Source organism: Ochotona princeps, chromosome 4 (genome assembly GCF_030435755.1).
Source record: "Ochotona princeps isolate mOchPri1 chromosome 4, mOchPri1.hap1, whole genome shotgun sequence".
Taxonomy (NCBI): domain Eukaryota; kingdom Metazoa; phylum Chordata; class Mammalia; order Lagomorpha; family Ochotonidae; genus Ochotona; species Ochotona princeps.
The window spans coordinates 63,221,048-63,239,976 of NC_080835.1; the positions used below are offsets into that span (position 1 = coordinate 63,221,048).

Genomic DNA, 18,929 nt, shown 5'->3' on the forward strand with positions numbered 1-18,929 from the left:
ATTGTTAAGAGAGGCTGGGGAGAACCGAAGTGATAGAGTTTAGCAACATTTTGAATTATCAGATTAATTCCAATTCAGAAAAGTATCCTTTACATCAGCATTCCATAGAGCATACTTATTATGGGATAAAAACATCACAAGGCTCACTGGAGGTATTTCTACAGCTTTCAGCACTAGAACCAGTGTTTGCGTATGAGAAATCTGAGTCAGAGAAGCCTTCCTTTTCCTCCTCTTGTCTCTCATCAGCTGATGCCAGAATCAACTCAGTTCTATTCAGTTTTGTAGGGTTCTCTTTCATTGTCAGGAGGACGGATGGCCTAATTGCTTCATGGTCTTCCTCAAAGCCAGGTTCCTGACCAGCCCCTGGAACCTCACTTTTAAAGTCTCTGTCTTCTCGGGGTTTGATAGTTGTAAGGGTCCCTATTTCATGGTCCAAATAAAGCTGTGGAATTCTGGGGATCTCACCCCCCCTTTTAGAGTCACAAAGATCTATCAATAGATCAGTCACAGCTTCCTCTCCTCTCAGTTCTTTACCACCTTGGTTGACTTGAGATTCCAAATCATCACTGTTAGTCTTCATTCCTGAGGCCTCGGTTGCTGCCTGACGTAAATGTGGATCTGTCCTCAAAGACCTGACCTGTTCTGTCTGGGAGAGCTCCTCATTAGGAGCATCCTCCATCCCTGACACCTGCAGCTGGTCAGAAGGAATTTCAGATATTTCTGTAAGAAGTTTATCAAAACCAGCATCAAAAGCACTCTCCATTACTGTGGGAGCCTCATCCTTTTCTACTGTTTCTTTTATTTCCTCCAGATGCAATTCAGGAGTAGGTGGCTTGGGTGCCTCAGTACTATTTGTAAATTCTGATGAGAAAAAAGTCTCTGTATCATTTTGAAAATTTGAAGGGATATTATTAATTGTTTCCTGCAGAAGTTTTTCTAAGCCAGTACTGAATTCTGGGAATTCTGATCTGGGTTGAATAATTGTTTCCCTCACAATTTCTGCCACTTCCTGTGGTAGCTCTTTGGTATGGTGAGTATCAGTGGAACCATACGAGCTCAGGGTCTGTTCTGATAGTTGCATTTGAGTGGCTAAAGGAGATCTGACTCCATTAGTTTTATCAGGAGTTGCAGTTAAGAAATAAAAAGCCTCCTTCTCAGGAACTGTGGTATCCATTGTAGCACACCATGGGATTATTTCCTGAGAATTTGGGGGTAAACCTGGTGCCTGCACCCCTGCAAAATATTCTGCCTTCACTATTCCAGGATCTTTTTTTTTAGCTGGATAACTCGGGCAAGATTCTCTATGTAGTCTCTCTAATACAGCATTCACATTATTTGATGCAGATTTGGGTGGAAGAACAACTTTCTCTATAGTTTCTGAAACTTCCCTTTGACAAGGTAGGGTTGTATTTTGGGGAGCAAGATAAGCAACCCAAGAGGAAGGTATTTCTTGGGGAGAGTTGTCCACATCCCTGAAAGAACCCATCCTGTGAAGATCAGAAGGTTGATCCAATGGGTGAGAAACTTCTGCAGCTGTCTGATGCAAGGTCTCTTGGCTGAGCGGCCACTCACCACTTTCAGTTTTCAGGATGAAAGCTGTGTTTTCTGATGTTTCATTCTCCTCGGGAGCAGGAGATATCATTTCTCTCTGATGGGATGAAACACTGGGACTCTGTTCTATACCCTTTTCAAAACACCTGTCCTCACCAAGCTCAGAGTTTATACAAGTGGTAACTGGTTCCAAGTTGGTTTCCAAGGGAGAAAGTGTGGTACTCATGGCTTCCTGAAGAAGTTTATCTAGTGTGGAAGTCAAAGTGTTCTGCCTCAACTTCGTAGGAGCTACTGTTTTGTCTATGTGTTCATCAGTCACCTTAGGTTCTTTGCTTTCTTTCTCAGTATCAGCAAAATCTGCTTTCTGAGGCCACGTCTTGTTCAGACAAACACCTGGTTCAGGCACTTGTTTTCTGCAAGCCTCTTCACCAGGAGGCTGGATGGCTGGTGATGACACTTCCGAAAGCAGCCTTTGTAAACTGTCATTGCAAGAATCTTTGTAGTTTTTAGGGAAAACACTTGCTTTCACTATGGATTCTTGACTCTCCTCATCTGGGTAATTCATTTCTTTCTTCAACACAGAAGTAGCACACCCTTCCCTATCCATTTCCACATTTTCCTTGGATGATTCAATTTCTGGCAACTGAAGAGTGGGCTCTCTGGGTTGTTCCAGTGGAAATCTGGTTTCATCTGGTAACACCTGGTGTCTGTACTTAAAATTTATTTTCTCCATTTCCTCTCTCGCTGTAACGTTTTCTGTGCTCAAAATTGCTGCTGCTTCATGTTTATTCTCCTCTGATGACTTAATATCATTGGATTCCTTGTGCTGCTGGCTATCAAAAGGCAGATAATTTTTTTGGTTTATTGTGATCGTATTATTCTCACCATTATCCTTTTGGGTTGGAATACCTCCTGAGTCCCAAAACTTTTTCAACTTCTCAAACTGAGACTGATTATACACCTGTTCTGCAATGAATTCATCTGTTCTTTCTTTCAGGGATGTAATCATAAACTTCGTATTTGATTCGCCAGTTAGAGATCTGTCCTTCTCCAAAGAAGTACGTATTTCATTTCCATCATTTGAGGGATGTTGCAGTACTGAAGTAACAGATCTTCCAGAGTGCAAACTTTCTTCCAGGGGCAATCCTTGTATAGGCTCATTTATCTTACTCTGGAACAGAGACACTTTATCTGAGTGGTCAACTACAGGATGCTTTTTGAACAAAATCGATCCCTGGGACCTAGTATCCTTAGGTTTATATGAGGGATGAAAACTAGGGAAGTTGAATGCTTCTTCATCCTCATCTAAGATCACTTTCCTGGCAGTGAACTTATCATTTTCACTCCGACTTATAGGTAAACTGTCCATAAACACACCCTGTGGCTTCACAGCCTGGGCTGCTTTAGTTGAGGGTTGTTCCTGGATAAATGAGGATGTGGATTCTTTATGAGTTAACTTGGCAGCAGCTTTCTCTCCTTCCCAAAAGGATATTCTTTCACTTACTTTTCCGTATCTCTCTCTTATCACCTGGTTCTGGGGACCATCACCAGCTTCTTTTGGGGGCTGGACTTCAGGCTTCTTCCAAGATAATCCATCATTAGCAGCCTCAGGTAGCAATTCAGTATTTTCTGGCTCTAATGAAGTTTTCAGGGTCAAAGTGCTACTTTCTTCTTTGTTCTCTCTCTCAGCTTTCATGCCATCCTTCAATCTTGGTTCTTTGACAACTATTGGAGAATCAAAATTCATTTCCTCATTTTGTTTATTTTGTTCATGAACAAAATGATTGGGGTGTTCTGCCATGCTGCCAACATTCTCATCGCTGGGTGGAATTTGGGCTTCTGTACTGGATTCCTTATAAACACTGAATGAATTACAGGTTGGGGGAAATGCTCCATTGTCATCTTCCACACTTTCTGAATCTTGACTGCAGTCCATATTTTTACACTCTTGGTTTGAGATGACAGAGATTTCAGATGGCTGCAAAATCCCCAAGGTTTCCTTTGGGGTGCCTTGTTGAGGGAAATTCATAGATTTGGATTTGCTATTTACATAAATATCACAGCAATTTCCAGAAAGTGGTGTTTCTCTCTCTGTCTGGAACGCTGAATCCGATTTCATAGGTTTCAAGCCAATTTCAGTGGATGACAGGGCCTCAGAGTCATTTTCATTTATACCAGTATCATCTGTCATCAAGGAAACAGCGATTTGCGATCCTGAGTCTGTTTTTAGCTTGGGCTCTTTCCCTTGGGAATGTGGGAGGGATGACTTATGGTCATCAGGAGAACTTCGGTTAAACCAGTCTAGGACTTTAGATATGGAATCATCAGCTGTTGTTCTTGTCTCAGTGGCATATGGACCAGCGTATGAGGGTGTTTCAGCATTTATAGTGGTAAGAAGAGGGGGCTTACCTTGCTGATGGTCTCTAGAACTGCAGTCTGGCACCTGAGATGGCTCAGGCTCAACACCCTGAGACAGTTCATCTGTAATATAGAAATGCTTTTCTAAATAAGAAGAATACTTAAATAATCATGACTCAATCATGCATCTTTAAAAGAAAAAAGTATTTCTATCAGCATCTTCAGGTATCATAATATAAGTCACCCTAATTAAGGTATTCTACATATAGGCGCCCCATTACACTGAAAGAAAGGCAACTGCAGACTCCTAGGGTTATAGGATATAGACTTAATTGGCAAATTTCTTTGAAGTCTTTGATTTATTTTGAAAATTCATGTAAATTTTGAATTCTGTTTCATGTTTCATTTTAGGCATTATTTTCCTATTCTCTCAAGGATTTGCATAAAATGCATATATACCAAGCTGATTTTATGAGTTAACCTAAACCTGGCACAGTGTCATAAACTCTAGAGAAGGCTTAAATACAACTTTTAAGAATGGATTTCAGGAGTCAGAAAAAAAAATTCAGGTAAGATTAAACAAGAAATTCCGTACAGAACATTTGAATCAGACATGAGGATATTTGCATTCCTGGCTCTTACCCTTGATATAATGTACCAGAATCTCTAGAGAGTGACCCCAGGCGCCATTAGTTACATCATTCCCAGTGATTGCTTGGCACCCTGGAGTTTAAGAGCCATGATCTCATCAGGCTCTTCCATTTTGTCCCATTTCCTTTCTATTTATAAGTTAGACATTATTTCTGTTAGCTAAATGAAAAGACTGATGATAATGTGATTGCTTTCTATTCTGCAATGTTAGGCAACTAATGGCTACAAGGTTGAAGGATGTTCAAGTTCTTTCTAAGCTATTAAGAAAACAGAGTCTTTTCTGAGCCATAGTCATGGGGCACATAATACATTTGGAGGAACGAACTCGTGCATTTCACTGACACTTGCTAGGAATTTAGTTAAGGTCTTAAAATTAAGGCTCAGATATTTTAGCATTTGTCTTCCTCCTAAAATTGCTAAGGTATGCAATACATGTACAGAATAGTCCTAAAGATTGTGTGAACTGAATGTTTATAAAGTCACCACATTTCAAACGTACTAGTAGGTGTATCTGTTAACAAAATCCTATCCTATCTTTAATTTTCAATCTCAGCTAAATGTGAAAGGTTTGTGCAATTATTGTCATAATAGCTAGTTTTTCTTCTTTAAATATGCATTGTATCATGAAATGTTACTAATTGTACAATTTCAGAATTTAATGTTTGTCAACTATTTAATGATGATAAAAATGTAAAAATGCTGCTCAAAAGAGCACTTTGGGCAATGTAGATAAAATTGACAAATTTTATTCATGTGTATAAATTATTGAAAGGTTCTACAATTAAATGTTAAAGATGGTTAATGCAAAATGATGACATCACAGATGATTTTTAGAAATTCTGTTGCATTTCTTCTTAAATGTTTACAGTGAGTTATTACTCTTGAAATAATAATTATCTTTTAAAAAATTCAATGCATATTTCATTTATCCAAAAAAGTCTTCTCTTTTGGGCCCAGAGCAATTGCCTAGTGGCTAAATCCTCACCAGGATCCCATATAGGTGCCAGTTGGTATCCCTGCTGCTCCACTTCCCATCTAGCTTCCCTGATTGTGGCATGGGAAAGCAGTAGATGATGGCCCAAAGTTTGAGACCCTGAATCCACATGGGGGATCCAGAGGAAGCTCCTGGCTCTTGGCTTTGAACTGGCTTAGTTCCAGCTGTTGTGGCCACTTGGGGTGTGTACTACTGGACAGAAGATCTTTGTATCTCCTTCTCTCTGTATATCTGCCTTTCCAATAAAAAAATAAAATATCAATAAGTCTTTTCTTTTCCCAGAGTGATGATGAGTGTGATACTGATTGTCATAAAGTTCAGAGCCATAAAACCTTAGCGATCCACACACTCAGTTAACTACATTTAGCCTTATTTTCCTTTTATGTTCAAATATTTACTTGTATAATCTCATGGATTTCAAAACAGGGAAAAGTGTGGCATTAGTGGGAGAACTTCGTGTACAAGTATTCTCTGTGACCAGAAGGGCTGTCAGTCAATCCTAATACATTTTTCTCCAAAATTTAATGGCTAGTTAGAATTTACAGATCAGAAATAATAAATAAATAGAAACCACAGCTAGTTATTTGGTGATGTCTAGTCAAATACAAATACTAGTGATTATCTTTAAAATGGATTCCTTTTTTTTTTTTTTTTTTTTTTAGTGGGGGGAAGATTTTTCATCCATTGATTCACTCCCCAAGTGGCTGCAACTGATGGAGCTGTGCCAATCCAGGGCCAGGAGCCAGGATCTTCTTCTGGGTCTCCCATGTGGGCACAGGGTCCCAAGGCTTGGGCTGTTCTCGACTGCTTTCCAAGGCCACAAGCAGGGAGTTGGATGGGAAGCAGGGCCACCGGGATTAGAACTGCTGCCCATAAGGGATCCTGGCATGTGCAAGGCGAGAACTTTAGCTGCTGGGCTTACCACGCTGGGCCCTCTTTTATTTCTTGAAGAAGCTATTGTTCATTTTGACTTTTTTTTAAAGAAAAATATTATATTCAAATGATTTAAAATGTCTGGTTTTTTGTGTTAAGTGGATTGACCTCAAACATGGATGAAACTGCCGAGCTAAGGAAAGGTGACTCAGTGTTAACCTAATATAAACAGTGGAAATAGACAACAGTTGAGTTAGAAATCTGATTGCTGCTGTTGTAAATATTTCTAATTGTAAAAAATTATCATGCAATTGGTAGCAGACACATTCAAGCTGGGATGAAATTACAACAATATTTTTCCCAATGTTTCCATGTTTTAAAACCCAAGATTTATGAAGTAAGAAGATAGGTATGTGAAAGTGGATTGAGGCATTACTTGAGTGGTAAGACTCCAAGATAAGGCTAATTGAAGTCAGTTGTGACAAGGACACAGCTGGTGACGCTGCTACCTGTGATGTCAGTATTCCACATAGATACCAGTTCAAGTTCTGGCTGCTCCACTTGTAATTCAATGTGCCTGGAAAAGCAGCAAAGATTGCACTCTGTCATCCATGGGGGGAGATGTGGATGCAGGTGTAGGCCCCAGAATCAGCTGTTGAGAACATTCTGGGAGGAGACCAGTAGATGGAAGATCTTTCTCTGTGTATATCTTTCAAATAAATACATCTAAAAATCAATGAGTAAATAAAAGTAAAATATTTAAAAATACAAATACAGGGCTAGTTAACAAAGAAAGGTGGTGTCCTTGTTGCCCCTCCACTCACACAGCTAGAAGCAAGAAATTCTTCCAGAAAATTTGAAGTTTAAGAACAAATGTCTAGAGGTCCTGATGAAGTCACAATCTGGGGCTTTTACACAGTAAAGTCTCAAAGTCTATTTTCTCACCTTTCATTGCTAAGAAAGTGAAGATTTTTGTGGCGGTGGGGTGGATGGAGACTGATGTCACTGTGTAGTAAGCTAATCTTCTGTCTGTAGCACTAGCAGCTCATAAGGACATACATTTTTGCCCCAGCTGCTCCATTTTCTGATCCAGTTTGTTGCTAATGGTCTTGGAAAACAGCAAAGCAGCTAAAGTACTTGGGCCCCTACACCCGCATGGAAGAACCAGAAGAAGCTCCTGACTTTTAACTTCAGAACAGCTAAGCTCTGGCCCTTTTGGAGATCTGGGAAGTTAACCAGCAGATGGAAGATCTCTGTTTCACCTTCTTTCTCTGCATTTCCAATAAAAATAAGGCATTAAAAAGATTTTTCTGAGGTTATAAGAGATAGAAAAGTTTGATCAATTGGTAATTGATAAGTTGTGCATAGGTAATTATATATTTACTGTATACAAATGTTTGAGCATTTCTTTCTTTCCTTCTGTATGTATGCCTTGATTTAATTCAAAACACTGTCATTTTTCTAAAGATAATTCATCTGGCTACATTTTCAGGTTACTGTATAATTGGTTAGAAACCACTGTCCTCATTTTTTCAGTCATTGGTGATTGAGAAAAACCTCTAAACTCTTTCAGAGGTATGAACACCCCCTGGCAGTATCTGTCTGAAATCTAGCTAGAACACCTAGGAGGTATAACTGGTATTCTCCAGGCAAGTTGATTGGTCTGGCCATTCCTAACACACTGGGCTAGTGTGTGTGTGGCAGGGAAAGGTGGGACTAGTTTTTTATAGTCTAGTAGTGACAACTCTCCATTCCTAGCACACTGAACTAGTGTGTGTGTGTGTGTGTGTGTGTGTGTGTGTAGCCTGTTAGTGACAACTCTTACCAGCAGGGTTTTTGGGTAATTCTGAATCAAACTTTCTTAATTCAGATGATTTAGATTCATGTTCATTGATGGTAGGTGAATTTTCAGAGGATTGTGGTCCTGTAGTTAAAACTTCTGTGTCAGAATTGAGCCCAGAATTTGGGAAAGACCCAGAAGTCACTGGTGATTGTGTTTCATTTTCTGGTGCACATGAGCTTGAGGGTGACTGAGGAATAGGCCATGGATCTCTGTGTGGGGAAGTTTTGAGGTCTTTCTGAGACTCATCTACATCCCCTGTAGTATCTTCTTCATTTTTCAACATGTCAGATTCTAAAACACTAAATTCCCCCACTTCCAGACCATGGCTGAGCTGGGGACCCTGTGGAAGTTCGTTCTTCACTGCAGAGAACCTCACATGCTTTAGTGGCTCCAGTGAACTGGGGGAAGAATCCTCATCTAAACAACGCTCCTTCTCAGAAATTCTCTCATGGATGGTTAGCCCAGGTGACACAAGCTTGCTCTTGGGTTCAGTACTGTGATTCAAACGAAGGATCTCTGAGTCTGTGCTACTGGAACTGGAGTTGCGCTTGAGGATCCCTCTCGGAGCCCCTCTGGGATTCAGGAGATCTATCTTCTGTTTGGGGAAAGACTGATTATCATCTTGCTTTAAATCATTTGATTTGTAGAACATTTTCCTGGCTTTTGGAATTGGGGCCTTGATTTGGGAGCCATCTTCAGGCTCTGGCAAAGTCTGCTTTGAAATCTCTAGATTTTGGCTTGAATTATCTTGGATAGCTAAATTTTCTTGTAATTCCGATAATTCACCTGAAAATCAGAACACATTAGGTGATGTATCAAATAACTACTAATGTTAGAATAAAAACTATCTAAAAATAAGTTTAATTGGAGGCATCAATGTATCATAGAAGAGTAAAGCCACTGTCTGCAATACCAACATCCCATGTGGGTGCTGATTCAAGTCCCAGCTACTCCACTTCTGATCTAGCTCCCTGCTGAAGCGTCTGAGAAACCAACAGAGTATGGCCCAACTGGTCCCATGAGGGAGATCTGAAAGAAGTTCCTTGCTCCTGGCTTTAGCCTGATCCAGTTCTGGCCATAGCAGTCATTTCGGAAGTAAACCTGTGAACGGAAGATTGATCTCTCTGTCTTTCTGTGTCTTCCTATCTATGTCTGCAACTCTGCCCTTCAAATAAACAATGAATAAATGAATCTTTATTTCAAAAAGTGAAACTATTCTGAATAGATATAACACTGCCCAAACCCAGCAGATATGACAGAAAGAGTAAACCCAAGGTGGACTTTGGGTGATAACAGTATCTCAATGAAGTTCATCAGGTATAATAAATGTACCAATCTGATGAAAGATGTTGATAATATGGAAGGCAATACATCTGAAGGCATGGAACATATAACGTTTACTCTTTCTGCTATGAACCTAACATTGCCCTACAAATAAAAGCTATTAAAAATTCACACATCAACTTCATCATGCTATATATGGATTGTACATTTGAGAATATTGTTGTTTATGTACCTTGTGACCTTCTACACACAATGCAAAAATTTTTTAAAAGAAGGATTAAAAGGTCATTTTAAAAACTCATGCATGCTGGGCTAATAACACTGTGATACAATAAGTTAAGCCACTGATTGCATTGCTGGCTTGAGTTCCAGCTCCTCCACTTATGATCCAGTTCTCTGTTAATGTGCCTGGGAAAAAAGCTAATGATGGCCCAAGTACATGGGAGATGAGAAAGGATCTGCTGGATCCTGGCTTCAGCTTTCCCAATTCTGATTGCTGCAGCCATGAACCAGTTGATGTAAGATCTCTTTGTTCCACCCACCCACTTCTGGCTTTCAAATAAAAATAAATAATTAAAAAATTCACATATGGAAATCAGAAAAGGAGACCCAATTAAAAAATTATTTGGAGACAGGGAAGGAAAAGGAGAGAATAAGAGATGGAGGGAGAGTGAGAAGAAAGAATAGAAGGAAAGAGAGGAACAGTGGGATAATGAAAGAGAGAAGACATGGCCAGGATGAAGCCAGAAGCAAGTAAATCCATCTAAGATCTCCCAAATGGTGGCAAGGACCTCAGTACTGAATCAACACCTCCCAGAGACATATTAGCAGAAAGCCAGAACTGAGAACAGAGCTGGAACAAAAACCCATGCACTCTGAAATGGCATGCAGGGGTCTCAACCATTGTCATGAATAGGTCAAATGCTTACCCCAGGTTTTAGATATATATAAAAATTTATCTATAAATTTAATATATTTAATATATATAAATTTATACATTTAATATATTTAATATATTTAATATATTTATATTTATATATAAATATATATCATATATTTATATATAATAAATTTAATGTATTTATATATATATTTCCCTACTATATATATATTTCCCTACAAAATATATGTAAAGTGTACCCAATGGAAAATACTCGTGTGTGTATGTGTGTGTGTGTGTGTGTGTGTGTGTGTGATTTAGAGCAGCAAAAGCTTTACTTTAGGGAAGACAGAATATAGGGGTTATTAGAAACTCTTGGCCCACTGCTCAGATGTTAATTTCCTACCCCTTGATCAATCTTGAATGCTTGTGGAATCGTCTTATAATTGATTTTCAAGAACTTGCTTTGTCTAGTGGTGATATTTCTTATCAGTGATGTGAAGGCAGAGTAAAATTCTTTAAGAGCAAAACTTAATAAAGTCACAGACTTCATCAAATATTCCTGGGCTAGTCATTATAGATTAGAGGAGCATAACATTGGCAAGCAAACTTTTCCACTGGATTTAGCCTCTTTGCATTTTAAAGAGAGAACCATGTCAGCACATGGTTGGTATCTGACGAACACTGTGAAGACTGAATACCTTTGTAAAAAAATTTCTCAGTTAACTCCTAGGGAACTCAAGGAATGGAGTTCATGTAACACGTGACAACTGTAAGGCAAATGTACAAGCTTCCAATTTCTAAAATTTCTGCTTCCTCTCTCTTAAGGAGGAAATCAGTGGGCACAGCAAAGTCAGAAAAGGCTCAGGCCTTTTCACTTTCTCTTGGAAAATATTTTTGCAAAAGGTACCCTGAGATAGGTACCACAGGTAAGCAAGATAAAAATGTCTAGTCCATAAAAATAATATTTACCCTCTTTTGATATCTGAGATAAACCAGCACTTCCATTTTTTGACTGTTCAGTTTTGATTTGCTGCGGTAAGTGATCTTCTGGCAACATAGAGCCGTTAAAAGGATTCTTCCTTTCCTGGGGAAAAATGTTGTTTATTAAACTTATTTAAAATGTCAAAGCAACAAGTAGATTGCTTAACAAGTGCTTATTATTTCTGATATTTGATAGCTTTGTCCAGTAAACTGTTATCTAGAATGTCTGAAAATTTGTTGTCTTGATGGGTCTTTTTAGCCAGAATTACCATCAATACCACGAAAGTAATAAAATAGACAAAAATATAAAACATCACATCAGGGTCTTATAATATTAGGCCAAAAACAAGTGTTCAAATCGAAATATTGTTTTAAAGGCGAGAAAATCTGGCACTGGTTATATCAAGGCCACAGTCAAAGTCAAGGCAAACCCGGATCTCAAATCAGGTCAGAATCCTACTGGTGTTCTTTCCACCAAGCATCAGCTGCTGGCTTACAGCTGTAAGGACCACAGCTAAGACATAGAAGAAACTTCAAGCCAACGGTTCTGATGACAAAAAGGGTATCAGTAAATAGAAATTTTGAAAATTAACGTAAGGTTGAATACCACCATTTACTATCTACAATTTCAAAAACTGGTAATTTCTTCCCCAAAATATATCCCTAAAGGAGATTTCAGCTTCAGGAATCAGTAAGAATAAGGACTGATATGGAACTAACAAGCCACTTTGCTTATGCCTATAACCAGCAGCACCAAATGACTTTTTACTCTCTAGCGTAAGAAATTTTGATCTTCAACAATGTAACTATATAATATTCATCCATTGTTTCACCATAAGAGTAACTTCTTACACTAAACTATGAAAATGATTTCTATTTAGTACAAAACAAAACCAAACAAGAAAAACCCTGCAAAAATATTTTCCATGATACTTTGATCAAATTGAAAATGTTATTCCCACCAAAGATGATACTTTTGAAATCTTAGCTCAATTACCTTAGCTGGAGACCCAGCTGATTTCCTTGTGTTTTCCTGGGACACATCAATCATAATAGAAGCTGGATTTCCCACACTGGAGCTGCGAAGGAAACAGTAATTTAGAGTAAAACAACACCCTTTGAGGAAGCATAAATCATGCTCTGAAGTCAAAAGCTATGAAGTCAGGATAGGAGAGGATATTTGCAAAACCAAACAACCAGGAGGGGAGAGAGAATTGGGGTCTAGAGAATGAAGCAAATGGAATGGCAGAAGAGAAATGAGACAAATATGAAATGAAACAGTCACTCATCAGAAGCCATGAGGTCCTTTTGGTACCAGGCACACTTGAGGTTTACAGCTCAAATGTGAGGACGTAAACTTGCCTCAAGGTAAGAGGCTAAGCTCAAACACAGACTAAAAAGGGAGCCATTAGTTTCATTGCTGAAATAAAGTCACAGAACGTTTAAGGATTTGATTCACTGGGCAAAGTCGAAATGGCAGTGCTTACCTACCTTAGGTAAAAAAATAAAGAAAATCTTGGTGTTGGGGCTGGCATTGTAGAGCAGCTGGTTAAATACCACCTGAGATGCTAGCATCCTATACAGGCACCAGTTGGAGTCCGGCCAGCTCCACTTCCAATCCTACTCTTTACTAATATGCCTGAAACAGCAGTGGAAATGGCCCAAGTGCTTGGGCCTTTGCTACCCAAGTGGGAGACCCAGATCCAGTTCCAGGCCCCTGGTTTTGGCAGATCAGTCAGAGGGAGAGGGTTAGGGGAAGTCCCAGAGCTTATGAAACTGTATTTAAAAATTTAGAAAAAATAAATTTTTATTTTATTTTATTTATTTATTTTTTAAGATTTATTTATTTTTATCGCAAAGGCAGATATACAGAGAGGAGGAGAGACAGAGAGGAAGATCTTCTGTCCGATGATTCACTCCTCAAATGACCGCAACGGCCGGTACTGCGCCAATCCGAAGTCAGGAGCCAGGAGCTCTTCCAGGTTTCCCACGCAAGTGCAGAGTGCCAAGGCTTTGGGATGTCCTCGACTGCTTTCCCAGGCCACAAGCAGGAGGGAGCTGGATAGGAAGCACGGCTGCCGGGATTAGAACCGGCAACCATATGGGATCCTGGTGCATTCAAGGCAAGGACTTTAGCCGCTAGGCCACGGCGCTGGGCCCAAAAATAAATTTTTAAAAAGTGAACCAGTAGGTGGAAAATCTCTTTCTTCTTCTCTCAATAACACTTACTTTCTAATAATTTTTTTTCCAAAAAAAGCAAACCCTGGTGAGAAAATGACTCAGCAATAAGAATGAAAAAGCTCCAGTAGATCAAAGAGATGTTGTACAGGGAGACTGCGGGTTTAGGTGACTTATGAGATCTTCCCACCAAACTATCCAAGCTAGACAGGCATATTTTTATTCAAATGCAGAAGGAATGAAGAACCTAGATGCTTTCTGCTCTTGTGATTTCTGCCTTAATTGCTTGGCTGGGGACTGTGTGAACTCCAGGCCTGACAGTCTATGTGACAGCTGGCAGGACACCTGGCAGGTCATGTAGGAGGAAGGAAGGAGGTCCCTGGTGTTAGAAAAGACCCACTGCCCTATAACTCATCAGTTTGTAGCTTTTGAAAGTTGCTTGCTTCAAACCTACCAATTTGAAAGTTAACAGATAAATTGACCAATCATGACTGTATAATTGTATGGAATTGTCCTGATATGTATAAGAACCCTGTGCTGTTGAACCTTGCTCTCTTTTTCTGCCTTGCTGTTTCTGCTGCCGGACTGGGGGGGGGGGGGGGGGTTGCGGCTGGGAGACCTACGTTAACCTGAATAAACTGCCCTTTACGCGTTAGCACCAACTTAAGACTCGATGATTTTCTGGTGATCTCAAAATCTGGCACAACAGGATAAACACAAAACCCAAAGCAGTGAAGAGGAATCTCAAGACAACTGTAGCGACAGGTGGTGTTATCGCTAAGGCAAGACTGGATGAAGTGCAGATTCCCTCCTGAACAACCACTCCCTTGGTTGTGAAATTCAAAGCACAGCCTATTCAGACTTCCTCCTCTAGTGGCCTTGCTTCCCCCAAGAAGTGAAGTCACAATTGGTGTTTAACTGTGCCCTGTTAAATACCACCTGTTCCCTTAATGACCCCACACAGCAAACGTACCAGAAGCCTAAGGAGGGAAGCAATTAACCTAAGCCATGGGACACTGCCTGAGATTATCCACACTAAACTCACCGGTTTGATGTTCCTGCAGCTTTGTTTCCTTTACATATGTCTGTGCTTCAATTGCTAATTTTGTACAGTTAGTCCCAGGAAAAGGAAGAACTGTGTCTTTGAGAGGTATAAAGACTGAGTGAGAGAGCAAGTGAAATGCTCATCTGCTGGTTTACTCCCCAGATAGTCAGTTCTGGACCTGTGGCACCACTGGAATCCTGGAACCCAATCCAGGACACCCATGTGGGTGGTAGAGGCCTAATTACTTGAGCCATCACCTGTTGCATTCCGGGGTCTTCATCAGCTGGAAGCTAGAAACTGGACCAGAGCTACCCCTCAAATCCAGGTAACTCCAATATGGGACATGGGCATCTTAATCACCAGCCTAATGTCTGTCAAAGGCTGAACTCATGAAGAAGCCATTATTTCAATTCACTGGAAATATGTTTTTTCTAGAAAGAAAAATGGCAGCAGATGAAACAGAAGTATATAAAATAAAAACTGAGAGCTGATAGTGTAGTGTAACAGGTAAAGCCACTGCCTGTGATTTGAGCATCCCATATGGGCACCAACTTAATTCCCAGCTATTCCACTTCTTATCCAGTTCTCTCCTAACCACCTGAAAAAGCAGTAGAAGATAGGCCAACTGTTTGGGCCCCTGCTACCCACATGGGAGCTGTGGAAGATGATGCTGAAGCAGCCAGAATATGAACTGGCACCCATATGGGATCCTGGCACAGGCAAGGCAAGGACTTTATCCACTAGGCTACTGCACTGGGCCCTCATCAGCATTATTTTAAGAAACCAGAGAGTGGTAGGAAAAACAGCATCCTTACAATATGTTATGCTCAATTTCTCAGGAGTGTTTTGTAGGATCTCCCTTATTAAGTAAGGTGGTCACATAATCATGAGGTTTGAACTAATCCTGGTGGTTGGGGTCCACACAGCATGGCACTCATCTCCTATCATCTTCCTTTTCTCTTTCCAATCATCAAACCCTCTGTTTTCTTCTCGCTTTGCTCCCTGGAAATCTACCTGCTATGCCTCTAGGCCCCAGCACCAACTGCTCATATCGCACATCATGCTGTAGAGATGAGGTCACTATCAGTTCTGGCACTTATTTCAAGTTTACTACAGATCCTCATTCTGTGTACATGTAGGAAACTGGGACATTCTTCAAGAGGATCATGGACATCTTTATATTCCCTGCAATGCTTTGCACAGTGCCTGTTACCTGACTGGAGAATGACTAATTAATGAAGGCCAGCTGACCCAGTGCCAGGGCAGCAGGCAAAAGCCCAGGTTTTTACTGAAAAATCAATGTTTGCCTAAGTATAATGGGAAACATTACTTAGGTTTTAAACAACATGTCCATTCCAGCTATTCAGAAAGCAAGAGGAGAAGAAACAAAAAAATCAGAACACATAATTAGACACCAACACAGCAGAAACCCAGTACTCACTGGGTTATTTTATAGTTGGGATAAACAGAAACTGGGATAGGGACGGAGACTCACTTCACTACAATTCAGTCTGCTTGACTGGAAAGAAAGTTCAAAAAACAATCTTGTGATTCAAACTCTAAAAATCCAGCTGCTTACTAATAGCTTGGCTTCTCTCCAGGAACAGTACTATGTTTTGCTTGACTTTTACTAGTTAATCACCTTTTCAGCAACAAGCTACTCTGAATTAATCTTCGAAATACCTCCATGAGGTATGTATCATTCTCTCCATTTTACTTCTGAGAAAATTCAGGCTTAGAGAGGGTAAGTACCCCATAAAATGTTACAAGGTTAGGGAAAGAGCTGAGTGTTTGAATCCAGATATGTCGGCCTGAAAAGGCAGTCATGGCTATGCCTAGGCTACACCATTTTCATTTTCTTGCATTCTTAAATCAGTACACTGAGGCTGGCACTGCAGTGTAGTAGGTTAAGACTCTGCCTGTGGTGACGGTATCTCACATGACTGTCAGTTTGACTCTCAGTTGCTCCACTTCCACTCCAGCTCCTCACTTTTGCTAAGAACCTGGAACTTCTTCCAGGTCTTCCAAAGGTGTGCAGGGGCCCAAGGATGCAGGCCATCTTTTGTTACTTTCTTAGACACATTAACAGGAAGCTGGATCAGAAGTGGGGCTGAGTTGGGTGTCCATTTGAAATGTTGATACTGCAGGCAAAGGCTTAAGATCGTCTGTCACAGTGCTGCTCTGCTGCATCTCTATTCCAGCCCCTGCTAATGCACCTGAGAAAGCAGCAGAAGATGACCCAAGTGCTTGGACCCCTACTTGGACCCCAGGGAAGACCTGGATGGAGTTCTGGGCTGCCAGCTTAAACTCAACCTGGCCCTACCTGTTGCAGCCACTTACTAGTGAGCCAGTAGGTGGAAGATTTCTTTCTCTGCCTCTTCTTCTTTGTCTTTCTTCAACTCTGCATTTCAAATAAATCAATATTTGGGGGAAAAAAGTTCTCAGGTATTCTGACACAGAGTAGGGAACATTTCATCAAGTAATCTATATTTTGTATATCACTTATTAGATATATTTGTGTGCTCTACAAATACCTTAAATTCCTTCCAAAATAATCTCTGTAATACCATTTTTCTTCCTTTCTCCATTTCATCAATTAGGCTCCATTGTTTCTCTCCTAGGCTTTTACTAAAATGTCCTTATTGAATTGTCTAACATCATTCTATCTCTACACAGTTGTCAGAATAATTTCTCTGAAACCTAATCTTGATTAAAAGTCATTTGGTGTGGCCCAGAATGGTAGCCTAGTAGCTAAAATCCTTGCCTTGCAAGCACCAGGATCCCATTTGGGCACTGGTTTGTGTCCCAGTTCCTCCACTTCCCATCCAGATCCCTGCTGGTTGCCTGGGAGAGCAGCAGAGGATGGCCCAGAGCCTTTGGGACCCTGCATCCATGGGAGGTCCAAAAGAAGCTGCTATTTTCTGTCTTTGGATCGGCTCAGCTCTAGCCATTGCAGCACTTGGAGAATGAACCAGTGGATGGAAGATCTTTCTCTCTGTCTCTCCTTCTCTATGTAAATCTGACTTTTCAATAAAAAACTTTTTAAATTTATTTTTTATTTTTGTCATTTTTCTTAAAATTTTTTACATTTTATTATTATTATTATTATTATTATTATTATTATTATCATTTTATGGTACAATTCCATAGGCTCCTGGTATTTCCATTATCCCAGCCCCAATCCCCGCCACCTAGTTCCTCTATATCATTACTAAAGTATAGTTCTTCATACACAGTCATATGTCCATCATTGTGGGCATTTGGTGGCTTCTTGTGACTTGAAGGGAAAAGTCTAGCCTCTTGGCTAATGTTTAAGGTTGCTCATTATCTGATTCAACTTTTTCTTTTCGTGTAACTGCCTAGCACATTATAGCAAAGATGCTATCTCAAACTGCTTCCTAATCTCTAAGCCTCATCAGAACCCCTAGGTCATGTTCTTTGACTGTACTGTCTTCTCCCCATGTCTACCAAACATAACCTTTCTCATCCTTCTAGAATCCCTTATGACTACCTCTACACTTTTTCCTGACAATCCCTTCCCTTCACCCTAGATACTGTCTGTGTTGCTCTCTGTTTCCACAGCTTTTAAAATCTTCATTCACACTGATCACAAATTATGTCCTGTACTTCAGTACCTGCTCCAAATAATGTATACTTTAAAGACAAATACCACATCTTGTTCATCTTTTAATTCATAGCTACTATCTGTATACAATAAAAAGCAGTGAATAATGCTGCCTGATTTTTTGCTGACTTGATAATGAGTTAGCAATTTTACAAAATGACTAATTGGATGCTAGTAAGGCATTAAATCCGTATTTTCAGTCAACTGCAAACAAGGATACTTAGATATTTTATTTCTAGTAAATACTCAAACAGGATCTAGACAGCCTGTAGATTGATAGTTCCATCTTCATAATTCATATCTTCTTTCTCCTGTTTTTCTCCACATCTCATTCTTACCCTTTCTTCTGGCCTTCCTTTTTTATCTGTGGCTTAGATTGTCCAGTAGTACTTCCCAAACTACTTTGATTAAAAAGTAGTTGCTCTTTGACTTGTAATATATACTACTAGAGCTAGTTTATGTATAATCAGAGTAGGCTGCCACCTTCTTTTTTTTAAAGTGTTTGTTTATTTGAAAATCATAGTGACAAAGAAAGGGCAAAAAAGGGGAAACTTCTATCTGCTGTTCATTCTCCAAATAGCCACGACACCCAGATCTGGGGAATGTAGAAAGAAACCAGTAAATCATCCTGGTTTGCAATATGGGTGGCATGGTCCAAAGTAG

The 18,929-nt window shown here is 39.9% G+C and overlaps 1 protein-coding gene across 1 annotated transcript in view; it reads right to left on the reverse strand.

Annotated features, from left to right (window-relative positions):
• SYTL2 (synaptotagmin like 2) overlaps nucleotides 1-18,929 on the reverse strand; it is a 175,991-nt gene that overhangs the window by 35,269 nt on the left and 121,793 nt on the right. The window contains exons 5-8 of the mRNA XM_036493463.2: nucleotides 12,416-12,497; nucleotides 11,407-11,521; nucleotides 8,253-9,056; nucleotides 148-4,032 (exon numbers count right to left, since the gene is read on the reverse strand). Coding sequence (XP_036349356.2) covers nucleotides 148-4,032; nucleotides 8,253-9,056; nucleotides 11,407-11,521; nucleotides 12,416-12,497 — 4,886 coding nt within the window. The remainder of the gene's footprint in view (nucleotides 1-147; nucleotides 4,033-8,252; nucleotides 9,057-11,406; nucleotides 11,522-12,415; nucleotides 12,498-18,929) is intronic.